The sequence below is a fragment of the Callionymus lyra genome, chromosome 1, assembly GCF_982586985.1.
Source record: "Callionymus lyra chromosome 1, fCalLyr1.hap1.1, whole genome shotgun sequence".
NCBI lineage: Eukaryota > Metazoa > Chordata > Actinopteri > Syngnathiformes > Callionymidae > Callionymus > Callionymus lyra.
Window position 1 is genome coordinate 9,254,769 of NC_141818.1, and position 21,566 is coordinate 9,276,334.

Genomic DNA, 21,566 nt, shown 5'->3' on the forward strand with positions numbered 1-21,566 from the left:
GGTAATGGCTGAGAGGAATGAATGCAAAGACCGGCAATTCATTACCCCAATCAGAATATGAATTTATTTCCACCCGCTCCACCCCCCGCAGGTCTGAAGCAAGTCCAGCCGTGTTAACGCTGCAATAGTCAAGCGCCGCAGAACGTCTACTGAACAATTTCTTTGTAAATGAGTCGAGAAAAAAATGTTATTGATTCCACATGAGGTTTCTTTGCTTGTTTTACAGTTTCTTTTTCACGATACTGTATCGATATTTGGCACCGTATCAAAAAAATATATCAAATATAAATATATATAAAGATGTATATGATACATGTTTTTGGCTTCAAATCCATTTTGTATAATATCTTTGTTGTTGTTTTTTACTGCGTTTATTCATGTACGTGTTGCCATTAAACTTCTGGCCACTAGATGGCAGCAAGCGACTTGTGAGATCCTGGCGATGACTGAGGATGAGAGGATACAGTGGACTCCAGCAGCTTGAAAGATGTTTGGAAATATTTTGGTTTTGAAACAAATAAAAAGACTTCGTCAAGTGGTATTTAAATACTGCAACGCCAGAGTCAAGTACTCGACAATATTACAAATATATATTTTAATTACTACAGTATTACAATACAACATATTGTTATCCCTGTATCAGAGTATCACATTTTTATTTGATACTTTTTTATTATTTTACAATTAAATAATCTATATATTGAAAGGTTGAATTTTAGTTTTTTATTTATTTTAATTTATATATATTAAAAAAAATACTTTCTACATGGAGTCTGATATTCTATTTCCAATAACATCCTTTCTTTTCCCTGAATTCAATACATGTGATCTAACAAACATGCAACACTTATTGTCTGTTGGAACTATACTGTAATAGCAACATTTTTATATTGAATTTAAAAGGCTACGAATTAAAAAATATTGAATTTAAAAAATGTATTTTGGAATTATTCCCATTAGAATATTAATCTCCATGCGTAAAAAAATAAATCATTTAAAAATATTCTATGTTTTAGTATTCAACGTATTCAATTATTAAATAACTAATATAACCTTTCAACAGGCACATTTTTTAGTTCAATTAGTCAATACAAACTTATCAAGTCTCTCAATTATTAAACTAAATAATAATAAAATGTTTAAAAAGAAAACTGACACTGATATCCTGTCATAGAAGAATCTCCATTTCAAATAATTCAAGTGTTGAAATTGCGATGCAGCGAAGGAAGAAACTGTTGCTGAAGAAAATGGTGTAAAAACAGTTTTAATATTAAATTGCATGACTGGGGAAGAATGAAATTGAAACAACAAATGGAAGCTCCGAACGACAAATAATGCTCATCACTCCCTTCCGCTGACTTTTAAATATAGAACCTCGAACAATGTGTCGTTGTTAACATTCACTTATGCTCCATCTTCCTTCATTTCCTTCCATCTTTCACCCTCCGCTCCAGCTCCTGCAGCATCTTCTCACTCACTGGCTCCGCTTTCGTCACCACAGCGTTCTTCTCGTCCGCCCCGATCTCCACGGTCATCAGGCAGCACATGTCCACCAGCTCCTCCTGACACCTCTTCATCCCGGCGGCCAGCTGACCTCGACGCCCGGGGTCTCGCTTCAGCGCCGACTTCTCCGCCACCGAGAAGCCCAGCAGCCCCCGCAGCACCTGGTCCGACAGCTCCACGTCCAGGTAGCCGGTCCCGTCGGAGATGGTGGCGCCGACCCTCCACAGGCCGGCGCCGCTGCTCAGTTTCCCCAAGAGCGTCACGATAAAAGCCTTCACGCGGATCTCCAGGCCCCGGGTGTTAGATGGCTTCTCCAGCAGAGACAAGTACGTGAAGGGAGTCGAGGATAGAGTGAAGCCCCCGGGGGCTTCGTTGGGTGGTTTGGCGGATGTGCTGGAGACGTGGTAACCCGCACTGGTCGATGGTTTCGCTTCATTCTTTTTCGCTTCCACGGGAAAGCAGTCCATGTCCTCCTCCATGAGATCATCGTCCGGGATATCTGCTCCGTGAGGAACATCCGAGGTCATTCCCGAACCCGAAGAGAAGCGCCCTGACCCCGGCGGTTCGGCAGGTCCGCTCCCTGGTCTCTCCGACCCGCTCGAGTCGTTCCCTCTTCCTGTTCCGTTGCTGCCGGTCGAGGCGGTTTGTTCGTTTTCTTGAGTCATGATCATTTCCAACTCGTCCAGAGGAAGGTCGTCGAAGTCCTCGGGGAAGTCCTCGTCGCCCATGTGTTGGTCATCGATGGAAGACGGAGGAGGGTCCGCGCTGTTGAAGACTTCTTCTTCACGAGTATTATTATTGTGACCGGGGGTCCGGTTGACGCTGCTTCTGTGAGATGATGTCATGGAGTCGTTTCTGAAAGCAAAGAAATAGAAATACGTTCAGAGCCGACCCATCATTTAACACTTTCAGAACAAGATAATGCAGATGAATCGACTGTGAGAGGATGGAGCTGCTTTTGCTAAATGAGACAAAACATGGTTTACATATCATCAGTGCCATCAGATATTGAATTATTTCATTTAACATTTTCAATGTTGAAACTTATCAACTCATTACAATGTTGTTGCTTTATTTTGTAAAAAATTGTGTATTGAAATGTTGATAATAATCAATTTTAAATAATTGAATTTTAAAAATGTAATATTTCAATTAAAAAAAAACACACACATTATTTTTAATTCATAGTCGTTTAAAAATAAAATGCTGGTATAATAATGCAATACTAGACAATACTAAAAGAGTACGGAGCCACTTCAACCATGCGGTTTTAATGAAGATCACGTGACGACGTAGAAGAGCATGATCAAGATGCTCGTTACTCTTTTGGTCATGTCTGGCGGCGCTTTAAGACCAACATTTTAATATTGAACGTAAAAGGATACAAATGTAAAAATTATTCATTTGGAAAATGCATTTTGCTATTGTAAACTATTGTAATCAAAAATGTAAACTATATGTGTAAAAACAAAATGTATAAAGAAAATAATTACATTCATCTAAAAAACAAATTAAACATTTTAAATTAGAAAATATTTTATGAAATTATTGTATTGTTAAGTTTCAAGATTGTAATATTTAAATTCAACCATTTAATATTCTGATGGCTTTGATATACTTCTATATTTACAAAGCAAAATAAAAATATATATCTTTACTGATCATTCACCACATCAACACACATGACTAAGGTGCGTTCAATAATGTAGTAACTACTGTGGTGCATTCAAGCGCATAGGAATGTAAAAACGAATTACATTTACAGCATAAAATACAAAAACAATTACATTTTTGAATTGTTGTACTTCAAATAGGAATGAAAATAACCCGCAGCCCTACTTAAGTTTGGAGGCGAAGAAACCAAAATAGTGCAGAATGACCACCTGCTAATTCAGGGGCGTAACATTGGGCGCACCTGCGTGAATAGAACCCTGACATTAGCTGAACGTCTTTAGCAAGGAAAAGCTTTTTGAGGCAGAAAATAACTCAGAATACCATAAAGGAATAGGTTAAATGCATACAACTTATCATGGCAGAAAATAAAATGTTACATCTATAAAATGTATCATAGCATAAAATAAAATGTTACATCTATAAAACGTATCGTAGCATAAAATAAAATGTTACATCTATAAAACGTATCGTAGCATAAAATAAAATGTTACATCTATAAAACGTATCGTAGCATAAAATAAAATGTTAGATCTATAAAACGTATCATAGCATAATAGAAAATGTTACATCTATAAAACGTATCATAGCATAAAATAAAATGTTACATCTATAAAACGTATCATAGCATAAAATAAATGTTACATCTATAAAACGCATCATAGCATAAAATAAATGTTACATCTATAAAACGTATCATAGCATAATAGAAAATGTTACATCTATAAAACGTTTCATAGCATAATAGAAAATGTTACATCTATAAAACGTATCATAGCATAATAGAAAATGTTACATCTATAAAACGTATCATAGCAGAAAATAAAATGTTACATCTATAAAACGTATCATAGCATAATAGAAAATGTTACATCTATAAAACGTATCATAGCATAAAATAAAATGTTACATCTATAAAACGTATCATAGCATAAAATAAATGTTACATCTATAAAACGTATCATAGCATAATAGAAAATGTTACATCTATAAAACGTATCATAGCATAAAATAAAATGTTACATCTATAAAACGTATCATAGCATAATAGAAAATGTTACATCTATAAAACGTATCATAGCAGAAAATAAAATGTTACATCTATAAAACGTATCATAGCATAATAGAAAATGTTACATCTATAAAACGTATCATAGCATAAAATAAAATGTTACATCTATAAAACGTATCATAGCATAAAATAAATGTTACATCTATAAAACGTATCATAGCATAAAAGAAAATTTTACATCTATAAAACGTATCATAGCATAAAAGAAAATTTTACATCTATAAAATGTATCATAGCATAAAAGAAAATTGTACATCTATAAAACGTATAATAGCATAAAATAGCATAGATGTATGTTATATCTATAAAACGTATCATAGCATAAAATAAAATGTTACATCTATAAAACGTATCATAGCATAAAATAAAATGTTACATCTATAAAACGTATAATAGCATAAAATAAAATGTTACATCTATAAAACGTATCATAGCATAAAATAAAATGTTACATCTATAAAACGTATCATAGCATAAAATAAAATGTTACATCTATAAAACGTATCATAGCATAAAATAAAATGTTACATCTATAAAACGTATCATAGCATAATAGAAAATGTTACATCTATAAAACGTATCATAGCAGAAAATAAAATGTTACATCTATAAAATGTATCATAGCATAATAGAAAATGTTACATCTATAAAACGTATCATAGCATAAAATAAAATGTTACATCTATAAAACGTATAATAGCATAATAGAAAATGTTACATCTATAAAACGTATCATAGCATAAAATAAAATGTTACATCTATAAAACGTATAATAGCATAATAGAAAATGTTACATCTATAAAATGTATCATAGCATAAAATAAAATGTTACATCTATAAAATGTATCATAGCATAAAATAAAATGTTACATCTATAAAACGTATCATAGCATAAAATAAAATGTTACATCTATAAAACGTATAATAGCATAAAATAAAATGTTACATCTATAAAACGTATAATAGCATAAAATAAAATGTTACATCTATAAAATGTATCATAGCATAAAATAAAATGTTACATCTATAAAACGTATCATAGCATAAAATAAAATGTTACATCTATAAAACGTATCATAGCATAAAATAAAATGTTACATCTATAAAACGTATAATAGCATAAAATAAAATGTTACATCTATAAAACGTACAATAGCATAAAATAAAATGTTACATCTATAAAACGTATAATAGCATAAAATAAAATGTTACATCTATAAAACGTATCATAGCATAAAATAAAATGTTACATCTATAAAACGTATCATAGCATAAAATAAAATTTTACATCTATAAAACGCATCATAGCATAAAAGAAAATGTTACATCTATAAAACGTATCATAGCATAAAAGAAAATTTTACATCTATAAAACGTATAATAGCATAAAAGAAAATGTTATATCTATAAAACGTATCATAGCATAAAATAAAATGTTATATCTATAAAACGTATCATAGTATAAAATAAAATGTTATATCTATAAAACGTATCATAGCATAAAATAAAATGTTACATCTATAAAACGTATCATAGCATAAAATAAAATGTTACATCTATAAAATGTATCATAGCATAAAATAAAATGTTACATCTATAAAACGTATCATAGCATAAAATAAAATGTTACATCTATAAAACGTATCATAGCATAAAATAAAATGTTACATCTATAAAACGTTTCATAGCATAAAATAAAACGTTACATCTATAGACTTTGAAAAAAAAACTTCTGCAGTTGAGGTGCAGCATTTGTTAATCATCAGTTGCTTCCCAGTGAAAACAAACAATGCTGACTGAGAAAATAGCAGGACAATAATGGAACCACCCACCTGGAAGACGTGTTCGACATGAAGCTTCTGGTCTCACTTAGAGTTCTGTAGCCGCTGTCTGCAGGAGTCTGAGCTGGAGCCACTTCTCTCTCGTCCTGGGCCTCCAGGGTGGCGAGCAGCTCCTGGTCGTCCAGATCATCAACTGCTGAGAAAGCAAAAGAGTCCATCACTGTTACATTGTGAATAGTGTCACAAGAAATAAGTATTAATATTATTTCTCAGTAGAGTCAAATGATAATAATTATAATTTAAAAAACGATTTGCAGATAACGTCCAATATGGCCTCATTTCACTCAACCTTGATTCAATATAATTATTATATTTTGATTTTAATTTTCACAAACAAACTCAAAACCAATTAAATCTGGCCCGTTCTTTTTTTCCAGGGTAATTAAAACATTGAGTGGTATTGAAACTTGTTTATTTATTCCAATTCTTATTTAAGGTTTGATTTTTTTTAAGTTTAATAATCAATCCTGGTCAGAGCCGACACTGTTCTTAGCCCCGACTCCACAGGTGGTCTGTGCTCTACTTCCTCCTCAGCCCACGCTCAGGCTGCACAAGAGACGGAAGGCTTACGGATCCGCTGCAGAGCAACGACGACGGATCAGACGCTAATTTTGTCCGCATTAAAAAACATTTTTAGCAGAGATTAATCCGCATCATCTGTGACAGCGCTAGTATTTATGGACGATTACCTTCCTGTCCTGGCGGAGCCTCCTCTTCTTCAGGAATCCCGAGTGTCCGACACAGCATCCGACCCTTGGAAAAATTAAAAAACGAAAACCCTCTTCAACAAAAAGCGAAATACTAAAACTACTGACGGTTTATTTGCTATACTGGGGCGTGCGTGGCTGTGTACAAAGTAAGATTCACCATTAGTCAACTGCAGAAGAGTGGAAATGAGAAGGAAATGAATGTCTTCTCAGGTAATTTAACAGAGAATTACCTGGTTATTTCTGTCTGACAAGTCTTCCACTTCACCGCCCAGCACCTTAATGTTCCCCGGCTCTAAAAGAAGAACTCCGAGCCTGCAGGTCATTTCTCCACTCAGCTGCAGCTTAACACCAGGCCTGAGATATTGATACAAAAGAGTCCATTAAATGAATCCTGTAGTTTTTTGTTTTTTTATCTTAACAAATGTGACACATTGAAGAGAAGATGCTGCTAATCAATCGCAGAGGGTTCTCATTGTCTACAAGTGCTTCAGTCTCCTTGTAAAATGAAGGATATACGGACTATTGAATAGAAATGTGACGCATGAGAAGCACGTGGATACAAGTTATTAAAAATAATTGTAGCATTAGATCAGAGGTCTTTAAAATGCTTAGTTAGTAAGTAGATAATTGTATAGATTCGTTGCAATTATCCTATTAAATAACGCTATATTTTATTCATATGCAACAACATTTTTTACAGGAGATTATAAAAATGTATACATTATAACTAATATTTTATCCATAAATCATGAAACTGATCTTCGGTCGGGAGGTGGGAGGTAACCCATTTTGAGAGCTTGTAGAGGGCAGAGCATGCATGAGGTAGAACTGCTCTTTATTCAAAAATCAATCGAGTGTTTGGACCTGAGTTCTGTGCTTAGAGCTGCTATTGGTTGATACTCCATCGCTTCCAGCGTCTGGACTCCATCCGTGACCTACAGGACAGACAAGTATTACAATTATTTAAGTCCACCCCCACCGTGTCAAACGTATATGGCCAAGATGCTAAATCTGGCCTTCTGACTGATTTTATGTGGGCCCCCATTCAAAACCATGGTTGGTTCAATGGTTCCTATGAAGATAAGGGCTGGGTAAGAAAACAAAAAAACAACTATTTAATCCATTATAAATAAATTTCATAGGCAGAATAACATACACGCACCATGACCAACGTAGTTAAAACTCAAAACCTTAATGACGAGGTATCAAACAAGGTATAAAACTGACAGAATCACTGACTTAACAAGATATTTATGCGCAGACCATCAAGTAAAAAAGACCCTTGTACTCGGTACCTCGAGAAAAAAAAAGGCTTAAATATATTCTTGGGAGGTAACCCATTTCGAGAGCTTGTAGAGGGCAGAGCATGCATGAGGTAGAACTGCTCTTTAAAATGGAGAAGAAACAATAAAGTTGAAACATTTTCAATATTTAAGAGCATCTTCTGAATCTAAATTAATCCATTTATAAACTCATGGATCAAAATCAAATCGTTTTTTAAAAACGGGAAATGATACCCAACCCTAATAAAAAAATGTGATTAGATACTAATGAGCTAAGGAACATATAGTAGCTAATCTTTGTCAACAATTGTATGAGTTGAGATTTAAAGGAATTATAAACAGTTGAAGGGAAATAATTTGCTTCGAAAAGTGTCAAATAAGGTTGAACCAACACAAACAAAATGAAGATATATCGAGTCTCAAAACATAATGCCAATAACACATTTTGTTCGGCCCTACTAAAGGACTCTGGCTCCTCGTGTGCTCGAGTCCGACACCCCAGAAGACATTTACGAAGCCCACAACTACACAAATAGACATGTCGGGGAAAGTCAAAATTAGGTCGTGGCCTTTAGGGAACCAGCGCCAAGATTTTCGTTCCAACACGGGGGGATTTGCAACCATACCTCAGATAAGGTTTCCAGGCAACGCCGGAACTCGACTAAAATATCGCCGCGGTGATGACAAGCGTATTACTAAAGGTGAAAATTACAGACTTTGCTCGCCGCAGCGGCAACTGGCTATTACGCTTGCTCTTGGTGGTCGGAGGGGAACAATGGTCTGACCTTAAATCGCCTCTTCAACACATGGACGCTAAGAACCATTTATGTATAATTGCAGTCTTAATGGAGGAATTTAGCTATTTTTTCCTCCGCCGTTCTGATTTCTTTCTTCAAGAAAGTCTTTCATCAAATACTTGCCATGCTTTTAAGGGTACTTTTAAGTATTTCGCACAAGACCTTTACCTACACTACAATGTTCTGATTCTGAAGGACATGTCATCTTGGATGTTTCTTGTAACCTTGAGTAGAAGTGAAGTTAGTGTGCTTACTGATTTATGAATATAAAAACCCATTTTCATGTAGCTTTTGAATTGTTGCTGTGAACTATTTTTTGTTTTTTTTCTTATATAGAGGTTTTTTTTTGTCAGACCAATGCCAACAAAAGAAATTTAGCCATGTCAACGGTTAATGAAAACAAACATTTATCTTTTACGCCACAATTTCTTTTGTCGCCGGTGAATTCTATTGACCTGCATTAGCAGCATCCGTGTCGGTTTGGCCTCCCAGGGTCTCTGAGTGTATTGTGTGACTGCTGACACTTCATCATTGCCACACTGTGTCCCTCTCCTCTTCTGCAGCTGAGTGTAGGCGGGCTGGCTGACGTCCAGCAACGAGTCCACCTAAAACAGAATGGGACCTATGAATGGCAGCAAATGGTCTTTTCAATGCCTTTTTTTTTTTCATCCCCTTTTTTCCAGTCATCTTTATTTATCCAACTATTCTTCAATTTCAATGTCCGTTATTAAACAATGCACAGTGGACATCTGTCGCTCCATGTATTTAAGCTGCGACACATGACTACACTGATGTTTATATATTTTCGTAAAATCCTGTACATTTTTGCAATTGTCCAAAGTTGAAACTAAAAAGTAGAGAAGAAAGAAAATATTTATATACTTCAACGTCACAATTTCTTTCCCACGATTACCATTTATATATTTTTTTGCTTTTAAATCACATTTAAATGTATTTAATTATAGTTATTTAATGGTTTATATAGTCAAACAAAGTGTGCATCTTATATAATAACTACATTTTTTTTAATGTACATTAAATGCAAATATTCATGACGTTTGTTAATTTTTGTGGTGCAATTACATGACGTTTGGACACGTTACATTTTGGTTTCAATACCAATAAAAACAGTTACGACTCATCATGTGGTCTGTAAATTCTGCAACACCAGAGTCAAGTACTCGGACAATACTACAATCATATCCTTGTAAATATTACAATATATCATATCGCCAGATTCTTGCCAATAAAACTTTTTGAAGATATTTCAAAAAAAAGATATTTAAAGAGCAACAAACACAAGACTCATACCTGAACACAGAAGGTTCCTCTTAGTTGAGTCTTCTGAGCTCGAGCTAATCCTTCAGGAAGAATTGCGAAATCCAAGTCCCTCAAGTCTGTCAGCAGCCACTGGTCCATCGCCTAAAACGTAATCAATATCACTTTAATGTCAGGTGGCCCAAAATCCAGGCCTGGTGCACACGTGATGGACATGTGGATTTATTGTGTTCAGGACGAGGGGAAAACTGTATCTGATTGAAAAAAATATATATATATTAAATAATCTTCAGATGATAAACTTTAATCATATATTGTGTGTAATACAGAAAACTGATTGTTCGCTTGTATTCTCTGTAAAGACGATCAGAATTTGAAAATGTTATTTGTTAAAATTGTATTTTTTTGCATTTATTCACTTTTATTTTTATTAAGCAAAACAAAGATACATTTGTGCTGTTATTACTGAAATTCACAATGTACAACTCAACAAAGGACCACATAAGAGACAGTAACAAAACATACAATAAAAACAAACATAAACATTGGCTTACAACCGAAACAGTTACACAACAACGATAGAAGAAATCCACAAAAAGAAATTGAAAAAATACAAAGTACCACAAAAAGTACAATTCTATGCACAGACCATCAAGTAAAAAGAGGTTTAAAAATGACCCTTGTACTCAGTTGCTGGAAAAAAAGGGTTAAATATACAAGTTCAGAATTATTAGGCAAGTTGTATTTTTTATTAATTTAATTATTGAACAAAAACAGTGCTGCTGATCAATCAAAAATGTTAATGAATCTCAAACTTAGATATTTAAAGAAGTAAAAGTGAGGTGTTGGCTATCATAAAAAATGTTTCGTCTAATAAAAAACAAGTAAGAGTGAATAAATGTAAAAAAAAAATACAATTTTAACAAACAATATAAGTAAATCATATGAATAATTAGCCTTTTTAAACCTTAATCATTTTAATACATTCAATATACTTTTTTTTTTTAATTGTGATTTATGAATATGACATTTGCTGATAAAAAAAGGCTTAAATATATTCTTAGGAGGTAAGCCATTGCGAGAGCGTGTAGAGGGCACAGCATGCATGAAGTAGAACTGCTCTATAAATGATAAGAAACAAAAAAGTTGAAACATTTCCATTATTTAAGAGCAGAGCCTGAATCGAAATTAATCGATTTAGAAACTCATGAATCAAAATCACAAAATGAAGATATTATAGTCTAAAAAAAAATGAAAATTTTAATTAAGTGCACAAGAAACATGTGCAAGAGGACAAATTGTAGCTTTGTTAAAAAAAAAAGAAAAACCTGACTGTAATATGTAACAAACGCATCCTTTAATGAAAGGACAGTTAATAAAGAAGATCAAAGCAAGGGTAATCTGAAAAGGAAAATATTGAATATTTATTTAAGTGTCTTAGTAGCTTCTTTTTTTAATCAGAAGACAAACAAGTGACCTAAGGAAGGTGAGAAGAAATGTGACTCACACACAGTGATGTTTCTGGATGATACATCGAACATGGGTTTTATGAAGATACATCTAACTATTAGGAGTGTTATGCGTTACCTACCTGTTGGTTAATCTGCTGCTGGGACGGTCGACCTGAGCCCCCGGCGTCCTCCAGCAGCCACTCCAAGCATGCTTCCAGCCAGGCGAACGGTACCTGGATGTGCCAGGAGGACCGGAGCCAGGCTTGGGTCGCATGGACCATTGATTCTGGAGCCATGGTTGATCTTCAGTGATGCATTCAAACTCTGCTCGTAGCCGTCATGGTTCCTCTTTCTGTACATGATAGAAGTCATTGTTAAAATAAGGTGCAACTCAAAAGGCACTTTCTTAATAAATAGTGCGTATAGAATTAATAATTTATAACAGAAATTAACCTAAATAACTGGAGAGAAATATTGCAGGTTGAGCTTCTCAAAGGTCTGTTATTGTCACATGCTTCATGATATTATGTGTGTTGGTAAACATGACCTATAAGCAGAAGATCGGGTTTGGTTGAAAAGTAAATACAAACCACTTTAATGTCTTTATACTTAAGAGCAGATAAATAAATGACGGCAGTGACGAAACTCACTAAAGCGCCAAAAACCACCTTCTTTTGCGCCAACATCTCCCATGTGGACAAATCTCGTCAGTTTTTTACAAACACGCACACCTTGACGTATACAAACCGCCTGCAAATATATATATGTTCGCTAACAAACATCAATACTCGTCACAAGATACCTTAGAAACAGGAATTTCTTGATCAGCTCGATATTTGCAAATATCGCTGAAGCCGGAACAGGGTGTGTATTTTTCCCCCTCCCTGCTTGATCCGCCCATTTTCTCTGATTGACACGCGCTCTCACCCAATAGAATCGCTCCATTCAGAACGCTGCCCCGTCTTCCGCCTATCAGCGAAGAGCCCCGACGCAGCTACGCTTTAGCAAGTCCGGTAGAGAAGGACGAGGGACGGTGTGAGGTGTTGTGCACCACAGGTTTGTCCTTTTTTTTAACGCTCTTTTACTCGCCTTTATCTTCCTCGTTTCTCGAACAGTGCGTAAGCATTTGCAAACCACTACATTCTAGCTTAAAAAATGGTGCCTTTGTACCCGCGACGGTCCTTCCCAGTGACGAGTAGAATGAATGCAAGATGGCGACGTTAGCTCGCTGCTAGCTAAATGCTACTCGGTGGCCTTTGTAGCGATCGATTGACGGCATTTTTACGCGTGTTTTTAGGGTTTAATCCCGCGCATAAACACCGTTCGTCGTCCATATACTTCCTAGCAAAGGTTGAATTGTTGCCACTAATCCTTATACATGTTTTTTATATCGAAGCCCTTTTTCAAACACGCAGTCGTATCACACGAGTTAACATAAGCTTTACTTTAACTAAAAGTGATGGTTATTTACCCCCAATATCAATTGGAAATGTACCTTTAAAGCGTTCATTACTTTAATATATGGTTGCTGTGTGTAAACATGTTACCCGTCGAATTGAAAACCCACAAGACTGTACTTCTCTATCGGATGTTTTCATCAGATTAAAGTCTCTCTTTTTGGAGATCGACTGTAGTTATGGCGTCGTTGGTTCCGCCTCTCAACACGCCCTCAGCCCGCTGATAAATATCGCAGGGTTTCGGGTTGTCTTGTCACTTTTGATTTCCTTCAGCATCACCTCTCCAGCTTAACCACCAGCTTCTCTCAACGCTGTTGGGTTTCCTCCAGTGCGCCATAATAACGCTGTTGTGTTACGATGCTTGCAGAATTCCAGAGTTACCCGGGGCTTGTATTTTGCCTCTTCGTTCCTACTTCTGCTTCCTGTTCACGGATCATCATACCCGACGCTCCTCTGCGAGAAGACCATGGATTCTGAAACCGTAAAGCAGGACGATTCCTCCTTCAGCATCTCCGAGTCGAATGGTAAAGAAACCTAAACTCTCTAAATCTACGTGTTTGTTTTTTTTATTTGCATGCTCATCCCGAGTAAAACTCCCGATAATGTTTGTTTTCGGTTTAACTGTCGCTTTGGGAGTTTTCCTAAATGTGTATTTTATTTCCATTTCAGGCAAGCGCCCTGCAGAGGATGCAGATGACCAGAAATCCTTTAAACGATCGCGGAATTCAGAAGACACCGTTGAGCTTCGTATCCTCCTGCAGAGCAAGGTAAATGGTCTCTTCTGTGTGTTAAACCATGGGGTAGAGTGAATTACAAAAGGTGTTTCTTTTTATATGTATTTTTTTCTATATTGTCAGACGTTGTATTATATAATTTCATGCTGTCTGTCTTAACAGAATGCAGGAGCTGTAATTGGAAAGGCTGGTAAAAACATCAAAGCTCTTCGTACAGACGTGAGTACATGTCTTGAATGTGGTTTCAGTGTCTTTATACTCCAAACATCTGAGAAACTAACTCCCTCCCCTCTTTTTGACAGACCTCTTTTTTTAACACTGCTTAGTAAAGTTTCTGTCTTGTTTTTTTTCATCACAGTTTGTTAAATTGTATATAAAGAAGTGAATATGACTTTAAAAGTCATGATATGGTTTTCATAAAATATTATTGGCTCTGCTTAATGGGCAAAATGTAATAGATCTAAGCTAAACCTCTACCAGGATTTTTCTCTTTTTTTAAATTACCAATTTGTGCAGAAATTTACATTTGCTTCTTGTGAAGCCAACATGGAATTTTTTTTTATCCATTCAATGCCCTTTTCTCTGACCCCACTCAATTTCTTCTCCCCCCCTTCTCTCACTGTCTCGTCCATTTCCCCACATTGAAATGAATATATCATCGCCAATGTCACATTTCTCTTTTGAAAAGCCAATCTGAAAGAATCAATTTGAGTCACATGATCAGTGTAGAGCCTGTATATTAAAATGTATTCCTCTTCCCTCTCCCTTGTTTATTTTACTGTTGACTTTTTGCCCACTTCCTCCTCTGTTGCCCATGTTCTGGATGGCCCCTCCTGCGCCCGCCCACCTGACACCCTGGTTGGCCCTGCCCATTATCGTGCCCTGTCCCTAAATGGGCGCCTTACATGATTGACATCTGTGCTCGAACGGCCCTGGCCCCTGCCCATGCCACGCCCAGTACAGAGCAAGTGTGTCAGTCCCAGACAGCAGTGGGCCTGAGCGGTATGTCCCTAAGCTCCTCCCTCTCACTGCCTGACTTCAGGTCAAACAAACAAGAGAAGATGAATAATAGCCATCCTGCCTCTGTCAAAGTCGCTGTATTTTTAATTCTACCTGTGCTCAGAGTTTTCTATTCAATGTTCAAATGCCTTACATGCATCTAATGCCAAATTTACCAGTTACAGTAGCCATGATGACACCATTCAACTCATTTTAAAGCCATTAAGTCTGCATAAAGATTCTGCCTGGTGTTCTAAGCAGTTTATCACAGTCTGCCATTCTTTTATGATCTTTGCTGCAATCTCTTCTGTGCCAGTATTTGTAATGGAATTGTGTTTATGTTCTCATTGATTGTCGTCTGTCCTTCTGTTTCCATTTTTCCTTCCCTTTAAGTGGTTAATCTCCTGTTCTCATAAATGCTCCCATTTGTCTCGCACCATCCCGTTCTGTCCCTGTGATGTTGTAGCCTGTCCATCCACTCTCTGCTTACATCGACTCTGGAAAGAAGTAAAAGATTCAGTGTGTGTTTCCCCTGTCCCACCTTCTGCCTTCATCTCAGCTTGGTCATTGACTGCTGGGTCTGTTCAAAAACAGGATGCCACTGTCCAGCCATCTCTGCTTTCGTTTTTATGTGTTGCTTTTCCCATCCCCAAAGGACATCAACTACCGTGGTGGCCATCCTCAAATTTCCATTTTTTAAATTACTTTATAGATCAGCTACCTGCTTATTTTTCTTCCATTTTCTAGCCTAAATGTATGAGATTTTGCTAATTATGTTACTTGGTAGACGCACACAACAAGAGGCTTTGATGCTGTTTTTTAAAAAACAAGTTGTTGTCTTGCACATATTCAAAAGATGGCGGTATAGTCTTGTCTTTTGGATATCTATTGGACATCTTTTTGATAAAGTGCCACTAAAGTGTGCTCACTCCAAGTAATTCTTCAAAATTCTAGACTAGATTCTGCTAGGAACCCCCTCCCCCCCCTCCCACAGACTTCACCTTCCCTGTCTTGCCCTCCAATGGTCACTAGAAACTATCACTTTCCTTTAGTTTCCTGTTCGTTTTTCTCTTTTCTTCGCTGGACAAACATTTTTGACACATCATGCGTATCAAAACTGGACCTTAAAATGATTGATTAGTCTCAGGAATTTGAATTGACTGTGGCTGTAGCCATTAACTCAAGAATTTAAAAGGTTTCTGTAAGTAAGTTCTCTAGCCTAAATGTTTTCTCTTTTCTCCCTGGTTGCCTTGCTGGCACCCTCCCCGTGTTCCCATGACATTTCTGGGTGTAATGTGAAGCATCCTAAGCATCAGTGCCGACATTGAAACAGTTGGAGAAATTCTTCTGAAGATAATTCCGACTCTGGAAGAGGTGAGCTGAATCGCTTAATTATTTTTTACCTGTTTTTTTTTTCTTCTTCTAGCTTCCATGGTTTATCAAGTCTGAATGAGTTGATCCACAAAATATCGGCTTTTTTAAAATGTATTTGAAAGTGTTTGGAGTGCAACAATTTTTTTGATGTAGCATTATGAACGCGCGTTGTAATCTATAACCTTGTTTTTTAAGAACATCTCATGCATAAAAGAAGGATGTGGAAATGAGAGGCATATTTTAAGAGCCTTTGGTTTCTTAAGACGTACTGGAAAGATGCGTTTTCATGCTCTGGATGAACAGATGTGCTAAATTTTACAGTACCAACAGTACAATGGCATGGATTTCGACTGCGAGCTTCGTCTGCTAGTCCACCAGAGCTTGGCTGGCTCCATTATTGGGGTGAAAGGAGCCAAAATAAAGGAACTGCGAGAGGTAGGCCTTTTGATCATTTCATTTACTCAAACTGGGACATGTAGATGTCAAATAATTGATTTGAACATAAATATAAAATTAATGTTGTGGCTTTTTTTTTTTTTTTTTCAGAACACAAAAACCAGTATCAAGCTGTTCCAAGAGTGTTGTCCGCAGTCGACAGACCGTGTCGTTCTGGTCGGTGGAAAGACGAAGAGAGTCGTCCAGTGTATTAAGACTATGCTCGAGCTCATCGCCGAAGTGAGTTGAATTCATTAATTTACAAGCGTGTGTAGATTGCCGCCTGAAGTGCGATGATGCCTAATCCACTATAATTGATTCCATACAGTCTCCTATAAAGGGGAGAGCGCAGCCTTACGACCCGAACTTCTACGACGAAACGTACGAATACGGCGGTTTCACTGTGATGTTTGAAGAGAGGGGAAGCAGCCGCAGGCTGATGGGCGGATTCCCCCGGGGCAGCAGGCCGAGTGCCGGAGACCGGGGCTACGACCGAATGCCATCCAGTAGGGTGTCACGTGGACCACCACCTCCCTCCCGCCGCGACTACGACGACATAAGTCCACGACGTGGCCCTCCGCCTCACCCCAGCAGGGTTGGCCGTGTTAGTGGCCGCGGTCGTAACGTGCCCGTGGGGCATCCACACAGAGGAGGGTAAGGAACTACAATCTCTTGTTAAGATTTCAGCTCAGTTAATTTTTTTTTATACACAACACATTTGATGTGTTGAATTCCACTAAACATTTGATCCAAGTAATGTATTATTGTAGATCAAACTGTCTTTAAAAGCAATTTCTTTGGTTACTTATAAATTATTATTAATAAATATTGTCATGCAAAACAATTGTTTTCACTTAAGTAAAGTGCTAATGTCTCTTTTAAAATTGAGTGTTATCTGCAATCCTTTTAAAATGTATCCGTTTATTCCTCCATCTCTCCTACAGAGACGATCGTTACTACGACTCGTATCGTGGCTCAGAAGAGAGATCCAAGTAAGTTTCTGTTAAATCCCAAACTCTTTTATAAACGTTCTAAAGATACAGGACAACTTCCCATTGAATGGAAAAACATTAATATGAACCCGTCCTTTCATATGAGTCTATATCCATCCATTCTTTCACCGAAGGTTGTAACGAACAGCAGCAACGTGTTCCTATGTTTTTTTTCATTGAAATATTTCTTATGTGTATGTAAGCATGTGGCATGCTCCATTAACCATCCCTTTCTGTTGGCAAAGTGCTAATGATTGTCTCCAACATTCAAAATGAGTCGATACACAGCATGTCCGTGTGTAAAAGATTCATGATTGAAACTATTGTATTCGATATTGATTGCTTGGCAGTTTGTCTCACCACAGACGAATCAAACCCTTTTGTCTGCACATTCAGATATTTGTGTTGACATGCAGCGTAACATTCGGATGAAATGGCTTCTAATAGCTTCTAATTTCATGGATTAATGAATTAAAGAAAAATAGTAATGTATTTAACTTCAACATCTTTTTACTCCGATTGGGACTCTTTGTTGGATTTTTATTTTTAAAACAAAACCACATAAGACAAGCACGTTGCATATAAATGGTCTGAAATTCTCTTAATTTTAGAATGTAAGATGTATGTTGTATAGTTGTATTTGCTTTTCAAACACCCAAATGAACAGCAGGGAAATTCAGTTCTCATGTAATACCCAATGAGTATTTATCTGTAATAAAAGTTAATAATTGTAACCTTTAGCAGATCATATGCATTTGTGTGAAACAGCCTTGAGAATGTAAGCGCAGCAGATCATTTAAATGAGTGGACGTACAGGAAAATCGGCAGCCGTCACCCATTGCTCTGATCATCACCAACCACCTGTCACTCCTCTCACCATAACACTGTCAGTGCTGTTCCTGTTACTGTGTGAGGAGACGAAACATGTTCCTACTGTAATCTACAGCCAAGCGTGTTCAATGTGACCACAGCAGATGCTTTCTTTGGGACCTTTTCCATTCTTTTCTTAACAATTCTTGCATTTATTTCCTCCCCACCTCCCCCTCACCCTTTTCTTCAAATGACCCTCTTTTTTTTTTTCCACCAGTGAGAGAAGAGGCAGATCGGATCGTTATAGCGACAGCATGGTTAGTGACCCCTCTTTTTTTTTTCTTTCTCTATGCATACATGTCACGTAGAACAGACACACGTGTTAATGCATTCCTGACATTATGTTTTGCATGTTTGTTTGAGAGCGTATTGATCCAGACTTGGCCCCAAGCTAGTTTTGGAATGCTGGACGGCTCCTACCAAATGGACATAATCACCATAGCAGGAGACAGCCCATAATGATCAACCGTTATTAGCCTCTCGCTGTGTACTTTTCATGGCCAACCTGTTTCTCCCTATAAAGAGGGAGGAAGTGAGGAGGGGGAGTCGAGGGTGGCCCTGGATGGTTGCTAGGCAATAATAACGCTTTGTTGACAGACTGGAAGGTAGAGACCTCCGAGCTGGCAGGATACTGCCCGGCGTTGCTCGGCAACAGCATTTTGAATTGCCTGTTGCCGTGGCGACGGCAGCAGCTGAATAGCAGGTGAAAATGGGGGGCTGATGGAGATGCAAGGAGAGACGGGAAGGGGGATGGAGTGAGGGAAGTAGGAGGAGCCTAGCATACGGATGAAAACGGGATGACTTTGGTTGAGGCTTCTCCAAGAGCGATGCTGCCACATCATCCAAAGGTTTTCACCTGCGGGGTTTTGCTCTGACATGGCTTTGAAGTGGTCTTTTCTGGTTTCTGACCCGTTCTTCTGCTCTTTCCTTGCAGAGTGGAGGAGGATATGGTGAGTCTTAAACCCTTTTTTTCATATAGAACTTAAATGTCAAATATCGCAATTACTGGTGTATTATTTCCTTATTAATGTTAACTTTAATTGAATCACAAACTCTCTAAATATAAATGTTTTGCTTCTTATTTTTCTCCAGAAAACAGTTCCTCCTGGGATAACTATCCCTCAGGTTGGTTTTCAGTCGTTATCAGCTGTTGAATTTAATTATTTTCTTTCCGACCTGCTTCTCATTGATTTTCACTCGTCAACAGGGGGTCGAGGGTCGTACAGCGACATGGGCGGCCCTGTCATCACCACACAAGTAACCATCCCCAAAGATGTGAGTGACTGTTGCCGTTTATAAAGCCGTCAGTTGGTGCCGCTTCTGTACTCTGACCTTGCTGCAGAAGTTTTTAGTTTTCATTTGCGTCTCCTCGCTCGTGTCCTCCTGACAGCTGGCCGGCTCTATCATCGGAAAGGGAGGTCAGCGCATCAAACAGATCCGCCACGAGTCCGGAGCCTCCATCAAGATTGACGAGCCTCTGGAAGGTTCTGAGGACCGGATCATCACCATCACCGGCACCCAGGACCAGATCCAGAACGCCCAGTTTCTCCTACAGAACAGGCAAGTTCTTCCTGCGACTTCCCGGTAACCACGTCCCCACACCAGTGGGTAGTCTTTCTGCATCTTGCCTGAGTTCCTGGTCTTCTCTACTAACTACATTCTTTCCTTCTGCTGACTGCTACTAGTTCCTACCTTCCTCTTACATGAAATGGCTGAGGAAAAGTTGTCAATCCAAGGATTTTCTTTCTCTAAACGGATCTCTTGTCAGTGACACGTTGGTGTCGCTAGTTTTGGCAAAGAAAGAATCCTGGTTGTCACCTTGTCCTCAGAGCTGTTTCAGTGTCAAGCAGGCAGTGGACGATCCTTCCCCTGGCCTCTGCTGTGTGGAAGACTAGTGATTTTGTTGTTTTTAGTTAGATCAACCGACAACAAATCACAGTCTGCCATATAGCAGGGCCACCTCCTCTTCCGTCTCCCTTGGCAACAAGTGTGCACGTATAAACACAATACTTGACTGCTCACTGGGTTGAGCTACACTGCTTAAACAGCTGTTGACCCAAAGTTGTGTGTATTGCAGCGTTGCCATGGTGATTAACCCTGCTTCATCTACTTCCTCTCCTTCACTTTAGTTGCCTGCACCTGTTTGGATTCAAGGACTAACCATGTTCTGTTTGTCTCTCTGCTACCTCCTCCTCCACTTGCCTTTTGTCTTCCTCCCAATGTTTGTCTGAACTTGAGCAAAAAGTAATCCTGTTTTCTCTTCTTCATATCTCCACGTTCTCTGTTGCAGTGTGAAGCAGTACTCCGGTCATTTGATGTAGACCCCCGAACGCCTCACGACCCCTTTGACCTTTGTGTCCCAGTTCGACGCCCCCCTCCCCCCCTTCAGACTAATATTCTGGAAACGTGGGATTCTTTTATTTTATTTTTGTATTTTTTAATAAAACGTCTGACATTCCTGTGCATCAAGAAAGTGAAGATGTTCTGCATTTTAAAAGTGTATTCCTTTTGGTTTGCTTGACACACTTTTTCTTTCCCCCCCCACGACTCGTATACAAAGATGGTCTGCTGGTACACAAATAAACTTTCTTGACTGTTTTGTATTCTACGCTTGTATCTGTGCTTAACTCAGTACATTTTTGTGTTGGTCGAGACTCCTTGACGCAGTTTCATCGTAACGGGTGTGGATGCCTGTTGTCGGCATAGACCCTTCATACTTTTTATTTCGCTACCTTTCCGACCGGATGCAGGTTTGCTCTAGTAGACCCACTCGCCAGTTACGGGACGGTCTGACTAATCAAAGAATATTTATAGTTGTCATGAATTGTTTGATTAACTTTCTTTCAAGATTAAAGCAAGAAAACTTTGAGATGTTTCTTTTTTATTTTTCCCTCCTCAGAAGTGATCTGTACTCTGCTCAAGAGTTGTCAACATGTGTCATGAATAAAGATGGTGCCGCCTTTACAACAGTTGTCCTTGATGTATTTCAATGTTTATTTCATTTAAAATAAAACCTGATTGTGTACCATAGAAGACGAACAGAATGATCGTCCCAGATGACTAAAGGAAACGGATGCTTTATTTATATTAAAACGCCAA

At 37.7% G+C, this 21,566-nt stretch overlaps 2 protein-coding genes across 7 annotated transcripts; one reads left to right on the forward strand and one right to left on the reverse strand.

Moving 5' to 3' along the window:
- Positions 1-1,248: 1,248 nt before the first annotated feature.
- Positions 1,249-13,341, reverse strand: rmi1 (RMI1, RecQ mediated genome instability 1, homolog (S. cerevisiae)). 5 transcript variants are annotated; one of them, XM_087792066.1, is made up of 9 exons: positions 13,102-13,341; positions 11,747-11,958; positions 10,189-10,299; positions 9,333-9,482; positions 7,662-7,732; positions 7,028-7,151; positions 6,777-6,840; positions 6,079-6,223; positions 1,249-2,358 (listed from the first exon to the last, which is right to left on the reverse strand). In XM_087792066.1, the coding sequence occupies exons 2-9, from the start codon at positions 11,900-11,902 to the stop codon at positions 1,422-1,424; spliced, it is 1,758 nt and encodes a 585-aa protein (XP_087648192.1). In that variant the 5' UTR covers positions 11,903-11,958; positions 13,102-13,341; the 3' UTR covers positions 1,249-1,421. The 5 variants fall into 5 exon arrangements, with proteins under 5 accessions (XP_087648192.1, XP_087648209.1, XP_087648177.1 ...); XM_087792083.1 differs by lacking the exon at positions 13,102-13,341 and adding an exon at positions 12,409-12,486 and having other exon boundaries at positions 6,079-6,220; XM_087792051.1 differs by lacking the exon at positions 13,102-13,341 and adding an exon at positions 12,409-12,486.
- hnrnpk (heterogeneous nuclear ribonucleoprotein K) lies at positions 12,601-21,434 on the forward strand. 2 transcript variants are annotated; one of them, XM_087792110.1, is made up of 16 exons: positions 12,601-12,662; positions 13,431-13,587; positions 13,733-13,830; positions 13,960-14,016; positions 14,756-14,799; positions 16,098-16,170; positions 16,501-16,605; positions 16,717-16,845; positions 16,934-17,259; positions 17,550-17,597; positions 18,685-18,724; positions 19,402-19,417; positions 19,560-19,592; positions 19,675-19,742; positions 19,858-20,027; positions 20,758-21,434. In XM_087792110.1, exons 2-16 carry the CDS (start codon positions 13,530-13,532, stop codon positions 20,786-20,788), a joined length of 1,296 nt encoding a protein of 431 aa, XP_087648236.1. In that variant the 5' UTR covers positions 12,601-12,662; positions 13,431-13,529; the 3' UTR covers positions 20,789-21,434. The 2 variants fall into 2 exon arrangements, with proteins under 2 accessions (XP_087648236.1, XP_087648229.1); XM_087792103.1 differs by having other exon boundaries at positions 12,605-12,662; positions 16,492-16,605.
- Positions 21,435-21,566: the final 132 nt, after the last annotated feature.

Excerpts from the sequence above, each read along its gene's own strand:
- hnrnpk (XM_087792103.1), top strand. The coding sequence starts at position 13,530 with ATGGATTCTGAAACCGTAAAGCAGGACGATTCCTCCTTCAGCATCTCC. Across the intron at positions 14,800-16,097 it reads GACAGCAGTGGGCCTGAGCG|CATCCTAAGCATCAGTGCCG; the intron begins GTATGTCCCTAA and ends TGTAATGTGAAG. Across the intron at positions 19,743-19,857 it reads AAGTAACCATCCCCAAAGAT|CTGGCCGGCTCTATCATCGG; the intron begins GTGAGTGACTGT and ends TCCTCCTGACAG.
- rmi1 (XM_087792066.1), bottom strand. The coding sequence starts at position 11,902 with ATGGCTCCAGAATCAATGGTCCATGCGACCCAAGCCTGGCTCCGGTCC. Across the intron at positions 10,300-11,746 it reads AGCAGCAGATTAACCAACAG|GCGATGGACCAGTGGCTGCT; the intron begins GTAGGTAACGCA and ends ATTACGTTTTAG. Across the intron at positions 7,733-9,332 it reads CACGGATGCTGCTAATGCAG|GTCACGGATGGAGTCCAGAC; the intron begins GTCAATAGAATT and ends TCTGTCCTGTAG.